General features: G+C 38.9%; 1 protein-coding gene and 2 long non-coding RNA genes across 3 annotated transcripts in view; 2 read left to right on the top strand and 1 right to left on the bottom strand.

Moving 5' to 3' along the window:
* shisa8b (shisa family member 8b) overlaps window positions 1-23,686 on the bottom strand; it is a 36,111-nt gene that overhangs the window by 8,523 nt on the left and 3,902 nt on the right. Inside the window, exon 3 of the mRNA XM_028029224.1 lies at window positions 9,887-10,011. Within this exon, the coding sequence (XP_027885025.1) occupies window positions 9,887-10,011 (125 nt within the window). The remainder of the gene's footprint in view (window positions 1-9,886; window positions 10,012-23,686) is intronic.
* LOC114151811 (uncharacterized) lies at window positions 2,580-3,601 on the top strand. Its single transcript, XR_003597020.1, has 2 exons — window positions 2,580-3,029; window positions 3,147-3,601. It is a non-coding gene; the product is annotated as an uncharacterized LOC114151811 (long non-coding RNA).
* Window positions 11,789-22,904, top strand: LOC114151810 (uncharacterized). The gene is made up of 3 exons (XR_003597019.1): window positions 11,789-11,799; window positions 16,848-16,852; window positions 22,758-22,904. It is a non-coding gene; the product is annotated as an uncharacterized LOC114151810 (long non-coding RNA).

Genomic DNA, 23,686 nt, shown 5'->3' with positions numbered 1-23,686 from the left:
TAACTATGAAATTTCCAAGATTCTTTTTCTAGAAATCTCAAAATTTCAGTTTTTTTCACTCCCCCTTTTCTCTATTTACAGTAGCCCTAACGAGCCGTCGTTTTTTCTATAATTTCTTCACCTGTTTCTGCAGCAACCTCAACTCCAGTCTTGATAAAGTTTCATCAGTAAAATACATGCTAACTAATGCCAAACATAAAATTTTTTATGTGTTTTCATGGCAACATTTTTCATGGGAAAATGAGGACAGAACAAAGTGAAAAACATCACAGCAGTGTAAACATATTGACTGCTGTGTTTTCAGGTCTTTATTTCACTCAAACCAGAACCTTTCTTGACTATTTATTGTATAACTAACAGTGCACAGCAGATGAGACAGAATTCCTATGGGATATTCAGCATAATAACATTAAAAAAAATAATAAAAAGATAAAAAGAATGTATAAAAATCGGAGATAAGGGCAGTTAAACACAGCGCATAATCTTAGCATTCAAACAGCTTGAGGCAGAAAGCTTTGCAGCAGTCTGGTGGTTCTGTTTTTGATGTTGCGTTACTGTTTTCCTGATGGCAGCGGTTCAAAAGGTTTAGGGAGAGGATGTGAAATTCAGAACATCAACACAATGTCTCTGTAGAATGTTGCTGGGATGCTGGAAGGCAGTGATGTTTGTTTCAGTTCCTCCTTTCCTTTAGAGCAGCTGTGTTCAAAGTGCGGGTGACGGGCCCACTTCAGACCATAAGAATGATTTTGTGTGGCCTTGACCCGCATTCCAACAATAATACAGATTTACATATACACCTGCAAGTGATCCGTGGAAAGAGATTGTTGTAGTGTGCTGCAGTTTAAGGGCCAAAATTATGACTATTGCACACCACCAATCCTTCCTCATGGCAGTAGGTTATATCCATTCCAAAGCCAGCTGCTGATCTGATTAATTATATAATCAGTAAGTGAACGGCCAGCAAATGAGAAATGAGAAGGACTAGTGACTAGCATGTCTACATTGGTCATGCTCTGAACTGCTCTCCTGTCCATTAGCATGTATAGGCTAGTGTTAGCCTTGGATATGGATATGTTAGCCTTTAATAGGCTAGTGATAGCTTTGGATAGGCTGTTGTTAGCCTTGGATAGGCTAATGTTAGGTTTTTATATGCATATGTGTGTCGCCTTGCATATCAAAGGCTTTTAACACTAGTCCAAGGCTAGACTAGTGTTAGTCTTGGATAGGCTAATGTTAGCCTTGGATAGGCTAGCCTTTGACATGCAAGTGTAGTCTTGGATAGACTAGTGTTAGCCTGGGATTTGCTAACATTAGTCTTGGTTAGGCTGACAGCTTGCATGCACAGGCTGGTCACCTGCGACTCATAACCTTTTTCTTTAAAGAAAACTTTATCAAGAAAAATGGTTGGCTTACAATATCTGTAAGCGTCAAACATCAGAAGCATTGATGTGTTCTTTTCATTGAGTTTACTGTAATTCGACATGACAACAAGCATAGTATAGGCTTACGTTAAGCCTTGGATATGCATATGTTAACCTTAAATAGGCTATTGTTAGCCTTGGCTATCGTTAACTAAAGCTAACTCTATTGCACTAGCGGTAGCCTTGGTTAGGCTGACATGCCTATGCTGCTCACCTGCGACTCGTAAATTTTATCAAGAAAAATGGTTGGCTTACAATTTCTGCAAGCGTCAGATATTAGAAGGACTGACATGGTCTTTCTTTTGACAGAGTTTACTGTAATACAATGTGACACCAACATACTGTATAATAAGGAGCTCAGGTTAGCTTTTTACTATGAGGCTGGTGACTTTGAGGCAGTGGTACATCCCAGATGGCCAACCGGCCTCGTGCCGAAGGAACCGAGGTTAATGAACAATGGAACAAACGGGTGAGGGAGTAAAGCTCCGGCTTTTAGCATTAATGAAGCCCACTGATGCACCCGGCGCACTTGGTGTCCGCCGCAGGGATGGATAAACACATGCACAGCACTCATGGATGCTCACAGGGACACTTAACTATCCAGGTCATTTGAGACTCACAAGATCTGCTGAATTTTTATGTCTCTGTTTAATCAGCACACTAGCTTGTGTGTTCAGCTGACAGGACAAAATGATCAAGTGTATTGATATGCTTTTTTTTAATCAAGGTCAGATGTTTAAATGTGTGCACACATTAAAAAAAAAGATAAAACAGCATGGCTTTGAAGACAGTTTCAGACGGCATCTGATCCTGTCACAGCTGGGAAGGATGGAGAAATATGCGTAAGAGCAGCAACTTATGAATGCTAAGGACTTTATAGGCTGACATAAGAGAGAAACAGAGGGGAAATCATGAGCACAGAGAAAGAGACAGGGGGTAACTGAAAGAAAGGGTAAGTGGTTGTTCTGTTTTGTTTATTGTTTTTTTTTCTAAGTATTGGTGATTTTCTGCTATTTGCTGCAAATGAATGGGGTGCACTGTTCTGTGAAATTAAAGAGAATGCAAGAAAGTGTGGTTATTAAGCAGCAAACATTTGTGTCGTACCAAATATTTTCCATTGTAATGCTGCCCTGTGTTAGTTGGCTAATTAGCATCATGTTTTAACTGCAGTCATGGGCCACACAAAATCAGTGCAGGTGCTGCAAATGGCCCTCTGGCCGCACTTTGGACATCCCTGGTTTGCAGTTTGTCAGCAGCACCGGGCGACTCAGGAAACGTGGGAAAAATTAGGAAATATTCAAGGGATATGAATGATTTATAAAGGTGATGTAAACTACACCAAGCCGATTTTAATATTTCTGTTTTTGCTTACTTATAAGAACCTGAATATAAAAATTCACCTCTGCAGACGAGGCCCTCACCTCAAGAGTCAATTGCTGAGTCTAATGTGGATTCTGAGTCATCGCATTAGAAAAGGTTGAGATGTGGAATAACTTCCTGAATTTCGCTCGCTTGACGTGGCTTTTGGCTTTTCCGAAAAAGAGTCAATGTGCTAAAGAGGAGATGGAGACACATTTGCTGAATAAGTTTTGACTTTTCCATCCATTGGTGGGTCTGCACCTCAGTAGAGGCACAAAACTCAGACATTTCAAAGTCCAAACCTTCAACAACTCGGGGAGGAGGACTCCATGCTAACCTGTATCCTCTACTTCCTGTTTATTCCAGGGTCAACATCCGGTGATATTACACCTTGCATAGCCTGGTTGATTCGCTCCAAACCAGTAGATGGAAACAAGCCTAATTAGCATTTTCTCTCTTTTTTTTTTTTTTTTGAGACATTTTAAAAGTTTGCTCAAAATTTGCTCTACAAGTGGATGGAAACATATCTAGTGACCGTGGAGCAAACTGCATTCTTATCAAAGACAAAGAGGACAGCGTCGTCGTCAACGAGCCGCATATCCAACCAGCTGGTCTGTATTATGGAATGGAAGCCGATTGGTCAGCATTTAGAAAAACAAAAGCTTGTTTTACAACAATTAAGTGTGCTCAATTTTTGTGTTTTTCTCTTAGCCAGTTGCTGAAATATTTAATAATCATGTACATTTTCTGCTACTGCATCTGGCTAATCCAAACATATTGTGAAATGATGAGCTTATGAAAATGAAGCACGAAGTGGTCGATTATCAGTGGGATGTTTTAGCAGCCACAGTGGACACAGATGAGCGTAGCAACCTGAATACTGATTGATTAACAAACAACAACAATCGTTTCAGCATTACATACTATTCTCAGTCTACTTCAGGTAGGACACTGATTGCGCAACACAAACTAACTAAAACAAAGTTGACTATCATAAGTTAAATTTTAAATAAATTTTGGTTGCCCTGGGATGCATGCGCGTTTCCGACTCGGATACACAAACACATAAAATATAGGTCGACATTATGTGGTCGTGCTTTGAACTGGTCTTTAGTGAATGTTCAAGACCATGGAAAAAGTATTTCTTTATATGTTTTGTGTGTGTGTGTGTGCCTGCCGTGGGGAAAGTAATAAAGGAAAGAGTGTAATGCCAAAAAAAAAAACCTTGCTTTAAAAGCAGGAAAAGGTGAAATTCATGTCATCAAGTGTGACTTAGTACTGGGTCACTCTACTTCTGCAGTTGTCTTTTCATATTTAGGTCACTTCATTTCGCTTCCAGCCTCTTTCCAGCACTGAGTCATGCTAGCTGGAGGTTTTCAGTCCAAATATTTGCCTCCCGTACAGAGATTAGAACAGGCACAGATTGCTAATGCGAGTCTTCACGGATGCAGCTTCAGAGATCTGTGACTCCTCTGACATGTCTGTTAGAGATTTTTTGGTATTATCATTTTATTCTTACTCTAGTTCACATTAAGTCTATAGATCTTTGTGATTTTCTGTTTAAAGTGTTCTCTTCTTTAAATGACCTGGAGGTCACTACTGTCGGTTCAACTTTATGAGAAATAGATAACACTAAGTTTCTCAGACCTTAAATCCTTTTACAAGAATACCTCCTAATTTAGTAACTACCTGTGAGCAGTCGTATTTTGTTTTCTTGACAGTACTGACCGAGATTTGAACCGGGCTCAGACCTTTGATCAGATATCACATCTGGAGCTGGGTTGTTAGATGTTTGGGTTAGAAGCTTTACGACCTCTGTTGTTTTCCTAACTGCCCCTTGCCTGTTCTTCTTTGACAATGAAAACAGGAGTCCTTGTGAGAGCAGATCAGAATGCTCTGTGGATTCCTCGGAGGAAAGGTTCTCAGAGCCTTCTCCCAAGAGTTCTCAGAGCCTTCTCCTTTTGCAAAAGCTCTACATAAAATTCATATACGTTGTCTGTGGTTCTTTCTTTTATTTAGGTTCGAAAGGAAAATACCTATCAATGTCAAACTTGTTTCAAAATGAAACGGAACTAATGTGGCAGATTTAATGCATTAAGGAGAATGAGTTAAAGTCTGGTTTTAAAAACAGGAGTTCAAAGGACAGGATCTCTGTGTGTCCTATTAAAGCCCTACATACAGTAAGTCTGAAATCATTTCATTTCATGATGTAATATAATCATCTGCTATTCTAGTTTAAGAAAGAAGAAATTATTAGGAGAAATAAATTCTTGAAAACATCAGTCTGTTTCAAAATGGACGTTTAAGTAATATTGTCATTAAACTAAATTGTCAAAAAGGAGATTTATTCTCAATCGACATACCTGGATAGCTAAATCTTAAATAAACTAAGTAAATAAATATAACTGTATGCGTCTTGGTGATAAGTCTTAAATATTTATTTGTTTTTTATGTTTGTATATTTAAAAAATAAATACAGAGAGACATTATCATGGGCATTTTAAAATTGACTTATTTTCCTTTTAATGTAATAAGTATTTTTTTTTTTTATTCTTTCAAGCATGTTTTTTTTAATACTTATTTTTTATTGAACATTTCTGAACACATACAGTGGAGAGGTATCAATACATTCAACTTCATATACAATGTTGGACAACCGTGTCCATATTTAGCTGGATACAAGAATGGCATTCTCCTGGCGTCTGTAGTCGCTCCATTTTTCCCATTTAACAACAAACTTGTCCTCCTGCAATCTTAGTCTATATGTGATTTTCTCCATTACGAAAATCTCTTCCACAATGTTCAGCCACTGCTCCACTGCAGGAGGGTCTTGTCTATACCATAATTTTGTGATGGTTTTTCTTGATGCTGAAAGTAATATTTTTAACAGATATTCATCATCCTTTTGAATTATATCGTGTGTGAGGCATCCCAGGTAGAGTGTTTTACATGATCTGGGTATTCCATATCCCAATATGTTTTTCAAGATAAGGCTAACATTATGCCAGTATGTAGTTAGCTTTTGACAAGACCAGAATATGTGTGTATGGCCTACATCAGTCTGGCCACAGAGTCTCCAGCATGGTTATGAACTGGATACCATCCCGGACCTGATCTTTGGTGTTATAAAAAATCTAATCATGTTTTTCCAATTAAATTCCCTCCACACACGGGAGCAGGTGGCCGTGCACTGCATTTTACAAATATTAAACCATCTCTCCTCGCTTATGTGCTCCTTCAATTCGTCCTCCCATTTTTCTTTAATGTACATAGTAGATGTCTTCCTGCCTGCCATCAGTCCCTGGTATAGTGCCGAAATAACCCGCAATTTATTCCCCTCGTAGGCCTTATGAAATATCTCTATTATTTTACTTACGTTGGTTTAATAAGTATTTTTAAATAAACCTTTTAAATGGGATACATATCAGTAAATATCCCATTAAGCTATACTTAAATATTTTGATATACCTCTTAATGTAATTAAGATGTAATTATCTTATGATGTAGTTATCCATGTAGTTTTGTCCTATTTTTGCTCTCCATACACCTCAGAGGTCACATCATGAGGAATCTGAAAATCATCTTTTGACCCCCAACTTGGTGTCTCTCGACCCCCTGGGGGCTCCTGACCCCTCACTTTGGGAACCCCTGGTCTAGTGTCTTAAATATGCCATCAGAACGTCAAACAGCAGCGCCTGGATGTTTGTCTTCATGTTGCTTTTCAAGTGGAACCATGTAGGAAATTAAGCTATTGATTATCCTCCGCTAACTGCATTAGCTGTTAGCACAGGCGAACAAAATGGCCTCTGTGTGGATGCATCCCTGAAAACGAGAGACTTTAATGACACATAGACTTTTTTTTCCTTTCCTCCTGCTTTCATTTCCCATGACAACGTGATTAGTTTCTGTCTCCATATTTATAAAATCAGCGTTGGGTCACAGAGATCAGCTGCAGTCGCTCTCACAGAAACACCGATCAGTCCAAATGGGTTCAGTCACTATGTCTAATGAGCAGAACTTTTTTTTTCCAACGCTTTGTCTGTTGACTCATCTGTAATGGAAAATCCAATGCTGTTCCGCTGGACTCAGCTCCGTCCTGTGGCTCAGTTTTTTTGTTTTTTTTAAACCAAAACCTTATTATCCTAAAATGCTACAGAAACATTTGTGCACCTGATGCAAACTTTGGAGTGGAGAGAGGAAATAGTGAAGATCTAGGACAGACTGGGTGATTCATTGTAAACACTGAGGTGTTCTGAATATGGCTGAAAGAAAAAAACAAAGCACCCCCCCCCCCCCAAAAAAACAACAACATATGTAGATCACTAGGTGTTATAGTTACTGTTAAGGCAATATTCCCATTACTAACTTTTTAATTTATAAAGAAAACCTCATATGATGAAGCAAATTTTGTCTTAAAGGGGCAGCATTAAGTGTTTTCCATGGAACATTGAGCAATTTTACAGCACACTATGTTAACTTCAGTTATATATATACATATATCAAATATGATTTAAAAGAAATTTTGCTTTGTGATTTAACGATTTGCAATTGAGCCTCTGTCTCTTTAAAAACTCCACCAACAGGAAGTCATCACAACATGGCTCCTCTATTAACCCTTAACAACATTTTTACCAGCGTTGCTCTGAGAAGTAGCTCCTATAATGAGCTCTTCTGATGCTCAGTTCCACCAGGCGTTTGCTAATTGCTACAGGCTAGTCTGAAGGAGCTGAACTGGGGAGTCTCCTGCTCTGTGAGAAGGAATCTCAGAAGTTTGGAAACTGCACCTCTCATTAGGCGGTGCTAGGTCCAACCAGGCGTTTTGCACTGCTGAATGGTTGCCATGGAGATTAAATAACTCCTCAAACATGCATGGAAGACTCAAGGCAACACTCCAGGTGTGTTTTTCATCTGGGAATAACATTATAACATGATGTATAGCCCAAAAAAGTCGATTTTATCTAATTCTGCTTCTTTAATGGTGCAAAACTTTCCCTAATTTTGTCGACTGGGTTTTTCAACATAATTACCAGAAAAATATGTTTTGCGTTTCAGGAAAAACAAAACAAAAACAAAAAACTGCTGTAATTGCAGGACGAATGGTTTCAATAAAGAACTAAGTCAAGAAGACTGAAAACAAGTGCATACCACACTTTTCAGCTTCTTATTCATTAAAAAAGTTAACTTACTGCTTTGTGTTGATTCATCACATTATCAGGATATCAAGTCTTGATAAAGTACATTAAAGTGGGTTATTAAAATGTGTCACATATGCATGAATGATGTGTTGATTGAGCACAAAGCTAACCTGCGTCTGAGTCAAATATAAGAAAAGACAAGCTGCCTAATGGAGCTCAGCTTGATTACATTAACATGATGATTATGGAGTTCAATACTAACAGACAAACATGCTCAGGGTCTGAACTTTTAATCCATTTTACAAATATTAAATCAGGAATAACAGAAGTGCATATAATCTCTGTAGATGTATACAATAAAATAATACGTTTGTTTATTTTCATTAAAGTGATTATTTTTGTTGCACAGCCTGATTCTGAAGATTGTTTACCTCTTTTAAAAAGAAGAAAAACAGTCTTTTGTTTATCTTTTCTAAAAGAAACAGGAAGATATTGGGTTTTTTTTTTAAAGAAACTTAATCGCCCTAACCCTACTTGGGATTAATTTTATCTTAACTATCTGAAGTTCCACCTCAGTTTTGACAGATTTGACAGAAATCAGATATTCGGAATAAACAGCAGTAGTTCCATCAAAAAACAATACTTTAGCCACAATGTGTGTTTTCTGTAACCTAACAATAACGTGGGTGTTTTTTCATGAAACCCCAGATGTTCAGGGCTGACATGTTTAATTCCTCACACGGTGTCACACTGTGAGCAGTGGAGGAGCTCGTTGTGCAGGCAGACTGTAAAAAAAACCCCAACACGACAGCGGGGATTTGTTTAGTTATTTCCAGGAAAAGCAGCTTAATGAGCTCCTCTAAAGTTGTGCTGCCTGCTTTCCAATATATATTTATTTATTAAAAATGACTGTGCAAATACAAAAAAAAACAACAAAAAAACTTCTCCTAACCTTTGCAGTACTTTTTTTCTTTTTTACCCATAGATACAGATTGCATTACGTCCATCACCAGCAAGTTTCCTTTGGGGTCAATAAAGTATTTCTGAATTGAATTGAGCTGAGCCTTCACAATAATAAACATTGTTTGAAAATGTACAGAAAAACACCCTAAAATAAATGGTTGTTATGGAAACCCTTAACATTACCATTATCCTCTTTATGCATGGTGGCAAGATAAACTCAGATTGTCACATTTAACGTTGATTTAATCCTTTAAATTATTAGTCTGATTATGGGTAGTTGCATTCTAGCAGATTTGACTATGTTACCTTGTTTTTCTTTTCTAGCTAAAAAAATGAGTCTTGTAGCAAAATATTACCAATTAAAAATTCACTTAGACAGTGAACACTGTAAAAATGTGAGGACTTAATATAATGAAATTAAAACAGAAATGATTCAGCTACATTTATTTAAGAAATTCATGGGAGTCTCAATAATTGTATCAATGTTGATTTTGTTTCTTGAAGTAAAGTCCTACACACACGCCCACCCACACACCTATGCATAAATGTAGTTAAAGAGGCGGTATTATGTAATATCAGTTTTTAAGCTTTCCATCATGTTATAATGTTATTAAAGAAATACATGGAGTGTTTCCTTGATTCTTTCATGCAGGTTCCTTCAGACTAGCCGGCAGCGATTAGCAAACACCGGGTGGATCTGCTCATCAGCTGAGCTCATGAAAGGAGTTACTTCTCTGTGCAACGTTGGTAGAAATGTTGTTAAAGGGTTAATAGAGGAGCCATGTTGTGAGGACTTCCTGAAGGCGGAGTTTCAGAAAGAGCAAAAGTTTTTAAAGAGACAAAGGCCCTATTTCAAGGTGTTAAATCGCGATGTCATATTTGACACATACAGCATTTTGTGCTGATTGTGCTATAAAGTGGTGTTGTATGCCTGGAAAACATACGATAACTTTAAACTGAAGGTTGGATTTGTGAACTGATGCCTCCAGACGGCGGTTCTGCACTCACCACTCCTGCTGCGTGGCATCCTGGCTGAGACGCCGTTGGCTCTCCCTCCGCTGGGCGATCCAGCCGCGGCGTTCTCCATCGAGCTCGCCTCGCTGCCCTGCTGCTTCAGCAGGTCCGTCAGCGTCCTGCGGACTCACACAAACTTATTAGTGACTGAACTGAACAACTAAAGCTACACAAAGGGCTGCTATTTGATTTAAAGTTGTACAAAGACATCGAATAACTGTTAAACTTACAAGTTTTAGTGCTTCAAAGAATCTGATTTTCGACTTATCAATATGTCGACACAATGTATTTAGGGCATCACCACCCTCAACATCAACATTATTGTTTTGGTTTATTAGTTTATTAAATAATATCCTAAGTGAAAATGTTTAACCACTGGGGTTGCCTATTTTTCCCTCCATTCCTAATTACTAAATCACTCTAAATTGTTTGGAGGAAAGAAAACAGAGAAAAATGCAGTAGGTTGTTTGATTGAAGCAGTCCATCGTGTTCGCATTCAGTGTCCGTGTGTGTCCTTCAGTAGTTTTTTTTTTTTTTTTTTGAAGCGTACATCTCATCCAGCTGAACATGACCAGAGGCCTTTTTGCTTCATGACATCCGTGCAATATGGCCACATTTAGACTCTCTGGCTCTTGATGTGCTCCAGGAGCAACACAACAAATGTGACTGCACACACACTTGGTGTGTTCATACTAGCGGTGGGACTCGGTAAAAAATGAGAAATGTTAGAAATATTAGAAATGTGTACTGTGGATGCTAACGTTAGCATTGGGGACATCTGTGCTGCTGCAGCAGCATGTTAAGTATTGAGATGCTATTTTAGGCTAACTCCTCTTAGCGTAACAATAGACTTTTCCAGCGTCCAATCAGATTATTCCGTGCAGCAGAAATGAACTCCCAGTGAAGCAGGTTTGTTACCCATCGCCACTGTTGTTAGCAGATGTCGCTTGTGTGTCGGATTTATAGATGTATGGGAAACACGCAAATCCAAAAGTTCCAGTGAGAACTGTGTGTACATATATAAAATAAATTCCCTTCTCACCCACCGCGGGTGGTTCTTATCCTCTGAGCTCGGGTCCTCTACCAGAGGCCTGGGAGCTTGAGGGTTCTGCGCAGTATCTTGGCTGTGCCAAGGACTGCACATTTCTGGACTGAGATGTCTGATGTTGTTCCTGGGATCTGTTGTAGCCATTGGTCCAGTTTGGGGGTGACTGCCCCGAGGGCCCCGATGACCACAGGCACCACTGTGGTCTTCACCTTCCAGGCCCTCTCCAGTTCCTCCCTGAGGCCCTGGTATTTCTCTAGTTTCTCGTGCTCCTTTTTCCTGATTATATATATATATATACTGTATATACAGGGGTATAGCACCCCCACATCTAGCACCCTGTATATACTATATATATATATATATATATATATATAAACTTTTAACGCGTTAAAATTAATTAATTGAATAACGTCATAGGATGTTAGAATGGAACAGAGTCCAGACCTTAATCCGATTGAGAATTTGCGGCAAGGCTTCATAGTCGATGTCCACGGATGCTCCTGTGTTTTACTACTACAGCTGTTATGTGGAGCCCTGAGGTTACACACACACAGAGCATAACTGACCTGACAGCTACAGCCAGGGGGCGCTTGTTCACACCCAGACACTTCGCTCATGAGCTGTCTGCAGGTGTGATGATGCTCTGCAGTGTCACAGAGACTGCTCCACATTACCCTGCTGGTCATCACCTAAGAGGGAGCCTTAATTACAGCTGAGTATTAAGGCCAGACTAAAAGATTTTTCTGTCTTTTTTTTAATCAAAAGAATGAAGTCATAATATTATGACAAGGAAGTCATAGCCTAAAATTGAAAGAAAGACTCAGCCGTTTGCACAGTCATTTCAAACTTCTGCTGGTCTGTAGAAATATTAAATATGTCCAATTTGTAAAACCAATATCAAATAATAAATTCACAAGATGTTTCACATTCCTCATCTTAATTTGTTATTTTTTATGTAGGAGTTATACAATTACTACTTCATTCTACTAATGTTACAACTTTATTTTGGTCAGACTATGACTTTCTTCTTCTACTACTTCATATTTGTCATGTGACTTTCCAGGTAATATTATGACTATTCTCATATCATTCCGACTTTTTTCTTGTATCATTATGACTTTGGTCTCATAATATTGTGACTTTTTGTTGTATGACTTTCATCTCAAATTATTACAACTTTTTTCTAGTAACATTTTCAGTGTATTCTTGTCTTACTCGACTTATTTACAACTATTCTTTTAATATTGTGGTTTAATTCCGGTATGATTTCTTCTTGCTATGTCACGACTTTGGTCTTGTAATTTAAGATATTCTTTTCTACCCTGGCCTTAACACTCTGTCGTAAAAGATGCATGAGGTGAATGTTAACAATCCCAATCATCATCAGGATGAGTTGGTCAGGGTTCAGAATAGATGGGAGCTCCATGAATAATGTTTAGCTTAGCTCTATTTACAGAAGTACAGGGAAATTATATTCATTCATTTAAATTGATTCAGATCTCAGAGTGATTGTGTATCCATTCCTACACACTGATCGCTCTCACAGGTTTTTACTGCTTACTCCACATTTGGATTGCACCACAAAGACTTAAACGTTACATAAAAAGCCCCTTGTTCTTTACTTTTAAACTCTATTTAACACTTTTCTCTCTCCGGCCCGTTTCTACCTGGATCCAATCTAAAAATTCGTTTTTATCTCTACCCTCTCTCTGCTGCTCGTCCCTCTTTGACTCATTGCCTTCAAGCTATGCTCTCTTCTCTTGGCTCGCCGCTCAAACAACTCGCTGATTTAGACGTTTAATCTCCAACAAAATCTGCACCTGTCTCCAGGCTGGATGGTGTTTACAGACTTTTCATTAGAATTTCAGATGATGCCTCCAAAGGAGTTGAGCTAACCCCCCAACTGAGAAAAGAATTAGCTGTAGCAAGGTGTGGTAGATAACAGTGGATTTTGTGAGACCTACACAAATTCAGTAACACTGGAGTATATGCAAGTATACTGATTGCGATCAGGAGACAGCGGTGGTTAATTGGTTAATTTAAACAGTGAAAACACGTGAGGGTCGGCTTTTTTTTTTACTGAACCGAAACACACTGAATTCCACAACACATCTACATATTAAGTTTCTCAAAGTCAAGCTAGCATCTCTGACCTACTTCCCTCTCTTTTGCTATTTTTTAAAATGAAAACTTTTCACTGACCTGTGGAATGCTAAACCCTTGGACCTTATTATCTAGTAGCAAAGCACTGCATCCCTTTTTCTGTTACATATCACGAGTACATTTAAGATGGGCTGCACAGTGGCGCAGTTGGTAGCACTGTTGCAGCAAGAAGGTCCTGGGTTCGATTCCCGGCTGGGGTCTTTCTGCATGGAGTTTGCATGTTCTCCCTGTGCATGCGTGGGTTCTCTCCGGGTACTCCGGCTTCCTCCCACAGTCCAAAAACATGACTGTCACGTTAATTGGTCTCTTTAAATTCTCCCTAGGAGTGAGTGTGTGTGTGAATGGTTGTTTGTCCTGTATGTCTCTGTGTTGCCCTGCGACAGACTGGCGACCTGTCCAGGGTGACCCTGCCTCTCTCCTGGAACATAGCTGGAGATAGGCACCAGCAACCCTCCCGACCCCATTAGGGATAAAGAGTGAACAGAAAATGGATGGATGGACATTTAAGATGTAGCGTGACATGTTGACAAGAGCTAAAACCAATGCTAGTCATCGTTAGCGATCAGTCTTGCATGCATGACGTCACGTTGCAAAGTGATAATACAGCTACCATGCAGACTGAGTGAAGATCTCATCTACCAGCATTTAATAAGTTATATATTTTTTATTTATCTCTTGAAAGAGTTGTAAATAAAGTAGCTCATGCTAGCTGTAGCGTTTTAGTGGGGAGCTGAATGATTTTTTTTTAATCTGTGTTGTGTGAATTTAGAGCCAGTGAATTTAGAGCCAGTTCTCATGACTGACATGCAAACGCCGTCTCCCTCTTCTCCTCTGACTCTATTCTTTACTCAGTGTTCAATAGGAAGAATTACATTTATTGCAGCCAAACTGATGTGCTGTGCGTTAAATACTTCCACCGTCCGTCAACGCTCTGCCGATTAAATCAGCAACTGCTCCTTAATAATCTGGATTAAATTATGTAACTGAATTTGAGCCATGTTCTCTTCATGGTTCCTAATCACATTACAGCTTCAGTGAGATGAGTCTTTGCTAATGTTCTATAACAACCAATTACCAGATTAGATCACACACGCTGATTAGTTACAACTCATCCTCACAGGATGTCGCTCTTTTTTTCTTTTACACACTAGAACTTCACATTGCTTTAAATAATTAGTATCTACAATAAGAGACTAAGATTAAAGGTTATGTTTGATTAATAGCAGATACAATGTTAGCGTGTGATGTCCTTTGCTAATTTCAGCATCTGTCTGCTGCTAAAAATGACTGGAAACGTTTTACTGTTTACTAACTAAAAACCAGGAAACAGTTCAGGCTACCGTCCCTGTCACTGATGTTTAAATTACCATGACAACACACTGCGAAAACACCAGGGGCGGAGCTAGAAAAATATCTATGGGGTGGCAAGAGGGGAGCAAGGATTTTTATAAATAAAACGTCTCATTCTCACATTTAGTTTACACAGACCTATCACTGGACTTTATTTACTTGTTTCATGTAACACTGAGGATTAAATATCATTTCTTAATATAGTATAGTTAATTATTTTTTACGTTTTTCATACTGCTGTTAATTGATATATATTACTGGATTAGTCGCTGTGTGATGCATTGTGTCCAGAAAACCATTCTATTCCAACGCAGGACGAGCAGAAATCTATCACTAAAATATTAGTAGCACCATCATTTATTATCAGATATACTGTATCTATTAAATACGACTTAAAATAAAGAGGAGAAAACTGATGTTTGATACATAAATTCTCCGTGATACAAATCTATAAACAGTTTGGTTTCTGTTGGTTATGTCAAGATGCAAGAAAGGCCGAATTTCTCTTACATTTTATCAATCATTTTATTTTAAATATGTTGTAGCAGCCGTAGTTTGATGACTGTTATAAATATCCCCACGTTTTACGAACAAAGGAGAGAAGTAGTTCAGTGTCGCTTGTTTAACTTTTAGGAATTGCAGCGGCTGCAGTGCGTCGCAATAAAGGTGCAATAAAGCCAATAAACAGGTGAAGAACAAAACTAGACAAAACCACTTCTGTTCTGCTTTTCCTCAATCTGTGTGTCGGCATTACATGCGGACCCGTTGCCATGGCAACCGACAGAAAACAGCTCAATGAACCGATAAAGCAAAGATACGCTCAACACTATCAAGGGACTCCATACCAAAAACAAACATTTTCCACACAAAAAAGTACGCAAAAGCACCTAAACCCAAGTCTGTTACATTATGTTGTCAGATTTGATGTCTATATTGCGATATTAATACATTTTCGTCTGAACACAGCGGTGGTTCATTAGCTGATTTAAACACCTGCTCTACTGATGACTTGGTGTGTGGGTTGTTCTCTTTAGTGCTAACGGAACCAAAACACACCGAACTGCGCAGCATGTTAAGGTTGCCGAAATAGGTAGCAGGCTAGCAACAGTTAGGCTAGCATAAGTGACCCACTGCCCACTTTCTCAATATTGTTTTTAAACTAAAACTTTTTCCTCCCCTGTTAAATGTGAAACCCTGGAACCATGTTATCTATGGCTGTCATAGGGTTGAATTAACCGCTAAACATTGCGATTATTTCAGATTCTATGGGTGATGGTGGTATTTTCCTGACCACCGATATTCCTGACTCAATGGACAGCAATGGCGCACGATAAGTCAAGTAATGTTCAGTCGGGTAATAAACATCCATCCATATATATACTGCTCAAAAAAATAAAGGGAACACTTTAAGTGTGAAACACCTGTTTAAGTGTTCCCTTTATTCTTTTGAGCAGTGTATATAAATGCTGCTGCCTCGCGCGCTCTGTTCTTCTCTCTCACAAGCCACTACTTAGCAGTAGATGTCATGTTGCATTGTGTTGAATTCAATGTTGTCGGAAAAAAGAGATTCATGCACTTAATGTCCGATTTGCCATAACTATTTATTGAATTCATTGTCACCAGCTGGGGTGGCAACAGGGGTGGCAAGGCTCTCAGTTGGGGTGGCATTTTAGATTGCCACCCCAGAAGATCCGCCCCTGTAAAACACACATATCTCTGGTACTTCTTTATTTGTAGATATCTGTGACTTCTGGTTTAAAATAATTCTGGCAGGAAGTGTTTGCTCTGCTCGTTTGCTTGTCTAAATGAAATCACTGTAAATATATTTGTTGTTGCTGTAGTGTTGTGTTCTAGTTATGATTTCACACCAACTATTAAACAAAAACCGGGGGTACGCGTCCGAATACGTGTTAAAACAAAACCTGTGACTTTCAGAACCGAAGATGCTACGAAATGCTACAATTAAAATGATCAGAGGTTTTCAAAACGTTTGGAACAGTTTGGCGTGCAAATGTGTTTCATTCTGGTCTCTGTTATTATTATTATTATCATTAGATGACTTCTGAAGGCTGGCGGTCAGACTAGGTTTTACTTTAGGCCTCCAAGTTAAGTAGAGTATGAATCTCATGCCATGCTCACCAGAACTAAAAAAAAAAAAACTACAACAAAAAACCAAATAGGTGTTTAATCCATATGAACTGCCACTTTAAAAATGTGATGGTCTATTACATAAAGAAACATAAAGTTTGCAAAAATAAGTCCACCAATACGGAAACACACTTCTGACAATCAATTTGTAGAAACAAAGGTAGAGCGTTTGCTCCCCATTAATATGTAATATAATTTGTTCTTTAACAGAACATCTCTTTGTCTTACGCAATGTTAATTATTCAGGTAACGTTTTTGTCTGCGGGTATTTCTGAAACCACAGAAAAATGATCAATTCAAAGTGTGGGAAAATGATAAGATGGAGCCTGTGGTGTGTACCAGAGCACCATAATTTCCATTTTTGTATTGACTGCAACAGACAAAATCTTACCTTTGGAAAAAAACAGAAACACTTTCTTATGCCTGAGAAACCAAGTTAAGGCCATAAGCTCCCCGCCCCCACCTTCCTATTTTTTCATTCCCTTTACTCCAATAAACAAAGCCACCACAAAAAAAACAAAAAAAACAAGCATAAACAGCACACAGCCAGACCCTCCAGTCACTGTGGATGCTGACCCACATTTAGGTTTGTGTGGGCCCAGTAAAGCCTGGAAGGTAAGACGGAGGAAGAAGGTGACGCAGCTTGAGGGATTTGGGTGGTTTGTCACTTCTGATGCAACCAGGAATCCGTCAACATGTTTGTCTCTTCACTTTGGGAAGAATCGTGCCAAACGGTGACGCAGGCACATACATTAGGTACGCTTTAACACGTCTGCATGGAAGCGTGCATGCATGTGGACCAGGCTGTGGCGACAGAGTGACAGCTCAGCCCTGCAGCCAGTCAGTAGGCGGAAGTTTAGCAGAGAGGAAAGAAACTTTTCAAACATTTTAGATTGGAAGATTAAAAAATATTATTTAGTTATAAATGTAACAATAGAGTTGTTTTTGTTAAATTCTGCAATAAATGCATCATCACCTACATATCAGTGGGTTTGTTTACAGCTATTGAGAACCAGGTTGTTCACCTCGGTTAGCATTAGCCTTATGGCTCTGAAGTAGCTAGCTCATGTTATTGCTAACTATGTTCAACATTCTTAGCTTAACCAATAACTGGTCATAAATTCAACACAGGCAGAGAATACAGCATTTTACAGTGTTGTATGTTAAGTCTATAACTTCTGAGAACCAGTATGCTAGCGTCTGGTTAGCATTAGCACAAGGCTAATAAGAGTTTGTTAGCATTAGCCTTACGGCTCCGAAGAAGCTAGCTCATGTTATTGCTAACTGTGTTCAACATTGTTGCCTTAAATGAACCGGCCATAAATTCAACACAGGGGTTAAACATCTAATCCAGAACTCATAATCCCACCCTGTTTGAATGAATCAACTGTCTTTGGGTTGTTTTTAAGCCAGCGGTTCATCTCAGGGTACCTGAGTTGTGCCAGCAGCAGACATGATGCTGCAGTTTCGCTTCACTAATGTAAGTTCTGCTGAATCAGAGGTTTGTTTCATGTCTGCTTGTCAGCAAGGGTATGCAAAGTCTACCAAACCAGATTCTATCAAACTTACTGAAAATGATGAGCAGAAGCAAAAAAAAAAAAGAAAAGAAAAAAGAAACCTTTGAAATTTTGATGCAGCCCAGAGCCAGATTATTTTCTTTAACTTTGGAAAATGAGGCCTTGATCTTAGCAGTAAAGCTAAATGTGCACAAAGGTTCATAACCTGCAGTCAAAACTCGGCATCATTTAACAGACCCCTTTATAAGTGGGCTATCTGCAGAGATTTAAAAAAATACCTGCTGTTTGGAATCAGCCAGTGAAGGATTTCAACCTTGACTAGGTCTAATGGGCTGGAATCTGCAGCTTTGAGGAGGAGCTTCGTCATCGAAGGCGGTGCTAGGTCCACCCAGGCGTTTTGGTTGCCATGGGAGATTATTTCTCAAATCAAAGTAACACTTATGTTTTTAGGAATAACAATGTAACAACGTAGAGCTCAAAAAAGTACATTTAACATAATACTGCCCCTTTACTAGCCAGTTGAAATCAGTTTTTAACAACTTTAATGTTTGGAATCATGCAGGTCCTAAACTTTGGAACACTCTGGATCAGCTGAGCTCCTCTTTAAATCTTTTTTTTAAAACCTGTTTTTTTACTTTTTGGCCTTCAGATGCTGTTTTTATATTTTATAAATATTTTTCCATATATTTATGTGTGTATTATGTTTTTCACTCAATGCATCTCTTTGAGCACTTTGGTCAGCCTTGGTTGAAATGTAAAATTGCTTTCTACATAAACTACCATGTTAACTTTCTCTCTAGACCCCTAAAAAAATACCACCCTGCCCAAAAGACAATGGAAGGGAAATTACCATCATCTCTGATGTTCACATGACAAAACTGTTAATTGCTGTAATGAAGGCTGGTGATTAGATGATTAAAAGCTGGAATCTCATCGCCGTTCATCAGTGTCTTAATTGCCCCATGTCATCAAAACTGTAATCACAGGTAAGTTGTGAAAAAGTATCTAAATGTGTAACTTTCTTCCAAAAGCTCAAATGTATATGACGCTTTGTCAGGGCCATTGTAGATAAAAAATAAAAAAATTAAAAAAGAGAGAAATTTCCACCCAAAAACTCAGAAGTTTTTAGATTAATCTTGGATATTTTCCAGACAACATCTTGGAAATTTCTGATCTGGTAAAGTCAAAAATTCGGCAGAAGAAATGTGTTTATTCTAGAAAATTTTCTGATCATTTTTGGCAGAAATTTACTTTTTTAAATATCCACAATATGCGGTTAACAGTGTTAACCACTTAAAGATACTTTTCCATTGATTTGTGATATTTAAAATAAAGAGTTTCCAACCAGCCAATATTTTACCTGCAGTATGTGCAGCATTATTTTGACCTGTCATCATAATTTTACATGTTGGTGGGTCTAACAGCACACTTTTATGTGGGTCTAAACATGAAGCAACAACACATGTTGAGAAGCATCAGCTACGTTTTTGTTGTTATTGTCTCTGTTTTTTTACATTAGGCTAGTCAATAATTAATGATTGACTAGCCCTGATGTCATTCCATTTAAAGTTTTAAATCAGTTTATAAAAGTCCCAACAAAGTGTGAGAGAAATGCCCTTCAAGTATTTCTCTCACACTTTGTGAGAGCTGTCAGCTCGATGAATGTGGAGGACAGACAGGGTGAGCCCACTTGTTGCTGGCTGGAAACGGCCCATTAGTTTGACCTGCATCGACTATGACTTCTCCATGTTTATCTGCCTTAAATCAGAGCAGACCCTACAGAACGTTGGCTCAGTGTCCTTATATTTATATAACGGTTATTTACAGTCAGAGAGAGGATATGGGTCATGTGAACAACAGATTTGCATGCAATAAATAAATGTGAATGTGAATGTAGTCTGTGCTGAGTCAAAAGCAGTTGGAATCTTAAGCGTTGTAAGAAGTGAAGACGTTATGAATTACTTACAGATTCTCAATTGAGTTCAGGTCTGAACTTTGACTGGGCCAGTCTAATGTTTGAATGTCATTTGATTTAAATCTAAAGACTTCCCCACATTCAGGTGGTTGGCTAGATCTCTTGTGACAATTTACTCCATTTCCCACAATCTTAGGAAGCTTGATGAGCCAGCCTCGTTTCTTCTGATGATGACCTGTAGAGCACTTTGTCTTTGTGTTCCACACGGTTTGTGCCCAATAGGAAGGACTTCTTCCAGATCAATATTTGGTATCAAACTCCTTTGCATTCTTCCATGAAAGCCAGATTTCTAGACCTCTGAGGTGTTCTGGTTCTGCTCTGAATCTCCAGAACCAAACACGGAGAAGCACCATCCAGCTTCTATGCACCACAAATCTGGAACAGACTTCCAGAAAACTGCAAAACAGCTGAAACACTGAGTTCCTTTAAATCAATAGTATAAGCCCCACCTGTTTAGAGTTGGTTTTATTCAAACAATTGGAACACTGATCAATATATGTGATGTATATTTTTTGTCACTGATTCTGATTGTTATTTGGCAAAATGTTTAATGTTTCACAATTGGTTACTATTTTCACCACTTTGAACCGTCTTGTTGCTAAAATGTCCTGTACGGATAAGACTGACTTGTCAACATTTTTTCTCGTTTAATTCCTGAAGGGCAAGTGAATTTTTTTTTCTAAGTCTTTGTCATACTTACTACACTGCAAAAACACAAAATCCTAATTAATTTAGTTTCTAGTGAAAATATCTTGGTACACGTGAAATAAAACTAACTTACAGGTAACTTTTCAGCAAGAAATAAAAGCTCGTTTTGAGTCAATGATTCCTTAATATTGATTAGAAATAGAAACTACTAGTTCCATTGGCAGATTATTTCACTTATAACATGGAACAAATGTTTTATTATAAGTGACATTAATCTCCCAATGGAACTGGTAGTTTTTAATCAATATTAAGGAATCATTGCCTTAAAATTAACTCCTACATTTTGCTTAGTAGTACTTATAAGTTTTATTCTATCTCACATTTTATATTTGCACTCGAAACTATACGAAAATATTTGTTAAGATTTTGTGTTGCTTGCAGTGTAGTACTGGTTGCACTGGATGTTATTTAGGTGCATCAGAGTAAATGAGGCTGAAACTAAACTCAAGAGTTTTATTAGTAAATAAAAAACACCTAGAAAACTACAAATGCTATCCCAATAAAATGAATTGAAATTTGTTGTTTCTAATGACACCAAAAGGTTTAAGGAATAGGATTAGTTTTGCAAAGCAGTCCAGTGTTAACCTGCACCAGTCTCCGCTGGTGCGTGGATCTCAGTCCTGACCTCTCTCTCTTTCTCTCTTTCTGCGTTAATCTGAGCTGCACTCACCGAACCGAAATGCCACGACTATCATTCCCGTTCCTAATGAAACTGTGAATTAGCGCGAGAACACGTGTTGCCGTGTTTGTGTGAAATCGTGAAGGTCACCGGTGTTTGTTTACTCTCTCAGTAGCAAAGCTGAGGGCCCTTTGCTTTGGAGCCCTTCATTAGACGTGACACACGCGGCCGAGGGCGGCCCTTTCTGTTCCTTACCGCTGGCCAGGGGAGGGTGTGTGAGCGTGAGGGAGGGGGGCAGAGTGCAAACAAGCAAAGACCCTCAGCTGGAACAAGTACTGGCGGTGTACATAAACTAGAACTTATGCGTTCAGGATGACGGGCCCTGGATTTTAACTTCCAAGTTGATTTTGGGGAAACTATCAGGATTTCAGAGTTAATCATCTTTCGCAGTCGTAACGTTGGAAGACAGAACGAAGAAAGTGTCATGAAATAAAAAAAACATTCATTTGTGTTTCGCCTCTTTATTACCAAACTTTGAAGAAGGTGGGGTCATCGCCACGGATACCACCTAAGAAAGTGCGGGCACCACACAAGCTCCTGGCTGTGCATTCCTGGGCCAGGTGGGATTTATGTCAGCAGGCTAATAACGAAACAAGCGCGGAGGAAGAGCACTCCAGGAACGGAGGAGCCGTAATCTCATAGAAAAGTGTTTAATCTCAAGGAGGGGAGGTAATCTGCTGAGACGGGCTCACAGAGGCAGCCCATTTATGCAGCAAGACTGTTGCTATTTTAGTGAGGTGCCACCCTGCAGGATGTATTAATCCTGCTCGTCTGGGTGTGTTTGTGCCGTTCAGGTTCGTAGGAGAAACAGAAACCGAGCTGCATACTGGGGGATGCTAGCAGCGAAGGTGTCTGGGTCGGTGAGGAAGGTGATGATGAGGGAAGGATGAAGGAAACCAGAACCAATATTATATTTTCCAGGCACATAGTGTCATTATATAGCTCAATCAAGTAACTATATTATGTGTAGTTCTTAAAAAAATGCTGTTCATATCAAGCATGACTTAAAAGAAATTTGACTTCATAATTTAACAGCTTGAAACTAGACCTCTGTCTCTTTAAGAAGCTCCTGCTCTGTCTGAAACTCCGCCTTCAGGAAGTCATCACAACATGGCTCCTCTATTAACCATTTGACAACGTTTTTACCAGGATTTCACTGAGAAGTAGTTTGTATGATGAGCTCAGCAGATGTGCAGTTCCACTAGATGTTTGCTAATTGCTGCTGGATAGTCTGAAGGGACTGAGTGAGGGAGAAATGGAGGAGGGCTGCTTGAGAGGCGGAAACTTGGAAACTGCAGCCCAGAGAAGGAGCTTCGTCCTTGAATGTGGAGCTAGGTCCACCCAGGTGTTTTGCACAGCTGAATGGTTGCCATGGAGATTAAAGGATTTGTCAGATATGCATGAAAGAATTAAGGCAACACTCCAGTTTTGTTTTTGATGAGGGAATAAAATCAATTTAAGGACTTTTAAGAAGCCTTACAAGAACTTTATCTTTTTTTTGTAGTTGCGTAATCAAACACTGATTTTTTCCAAACTTCAATTTTAGAGTGAATTTATAAAAATAAATGAGTGGAACTGTTCTTGTTTCCCTGGCTGTTGTATGATCTCCTTTCATGATTTGTGGTGGTGGAGGATACCAACACAGACCGGACCCAGGCAAGATCATAGTCCAGTCTAGTTTCTAATGGCTGGAGAAAAAACCGGTCCACAGCAGCACAGATCCTCCACCATAATTAGCAGTGGAGATGATGAGCTTTTCAATAACATTTCATACTAAATCTTTTTTTCAGTCCAACCTGTGAGCTCAACCTATGTCTCATTTGACCAAAGTTCAGGTCTCAAGTGCTTAAAAACGTCTACTGGAAAGAGACGTACAACATTTATGTTGCCTTATGTGAAATTAAAATGTATTCAAAGGCTTTTTACAAATCCTTACCAAGGGTGTTAATAAATATGGATGTTGGAAGACTTATGGTAAATACATTAAAGATTAGGACAAATAAAACGGCATGTGGTGGGATAAAAACAAGGAGGCGGGGAGAGATGTGCAGGAGATCAGGGGAAAATAAGGCAGGACTGCTGAGGATGGTCCTATAGTTTGGGATGGAGGTCCAGAGATGTTAGCCTGCACTGCTCGCTGTAACAATTACCTGAAGCAAGCAGGCTGAACTCTGGAGCAGATATTTAACCCAGCTGTGGGGGTGGG

This window comes from Xiphophorus couchianus, chromosome 10 (assembly GCF_001444195.1).
Source record: "Xiphophorus couchianus chromosome 10, X_couchianus-1.0, whole genome shotgun sequence".
NCBI classification, from domain to species: Eukaryota; Metazoa; Chordata; class Actinopteri; order Cyprinodontiformes; family Poeciliidae; genus Xiphophorus; species Xiphophorus couchianus.
The sequence above is the reverse complement of the archived record's forward strand: the minus strand, read 5'-3'. Positions and strand labels throughout refer to the sequence as shown.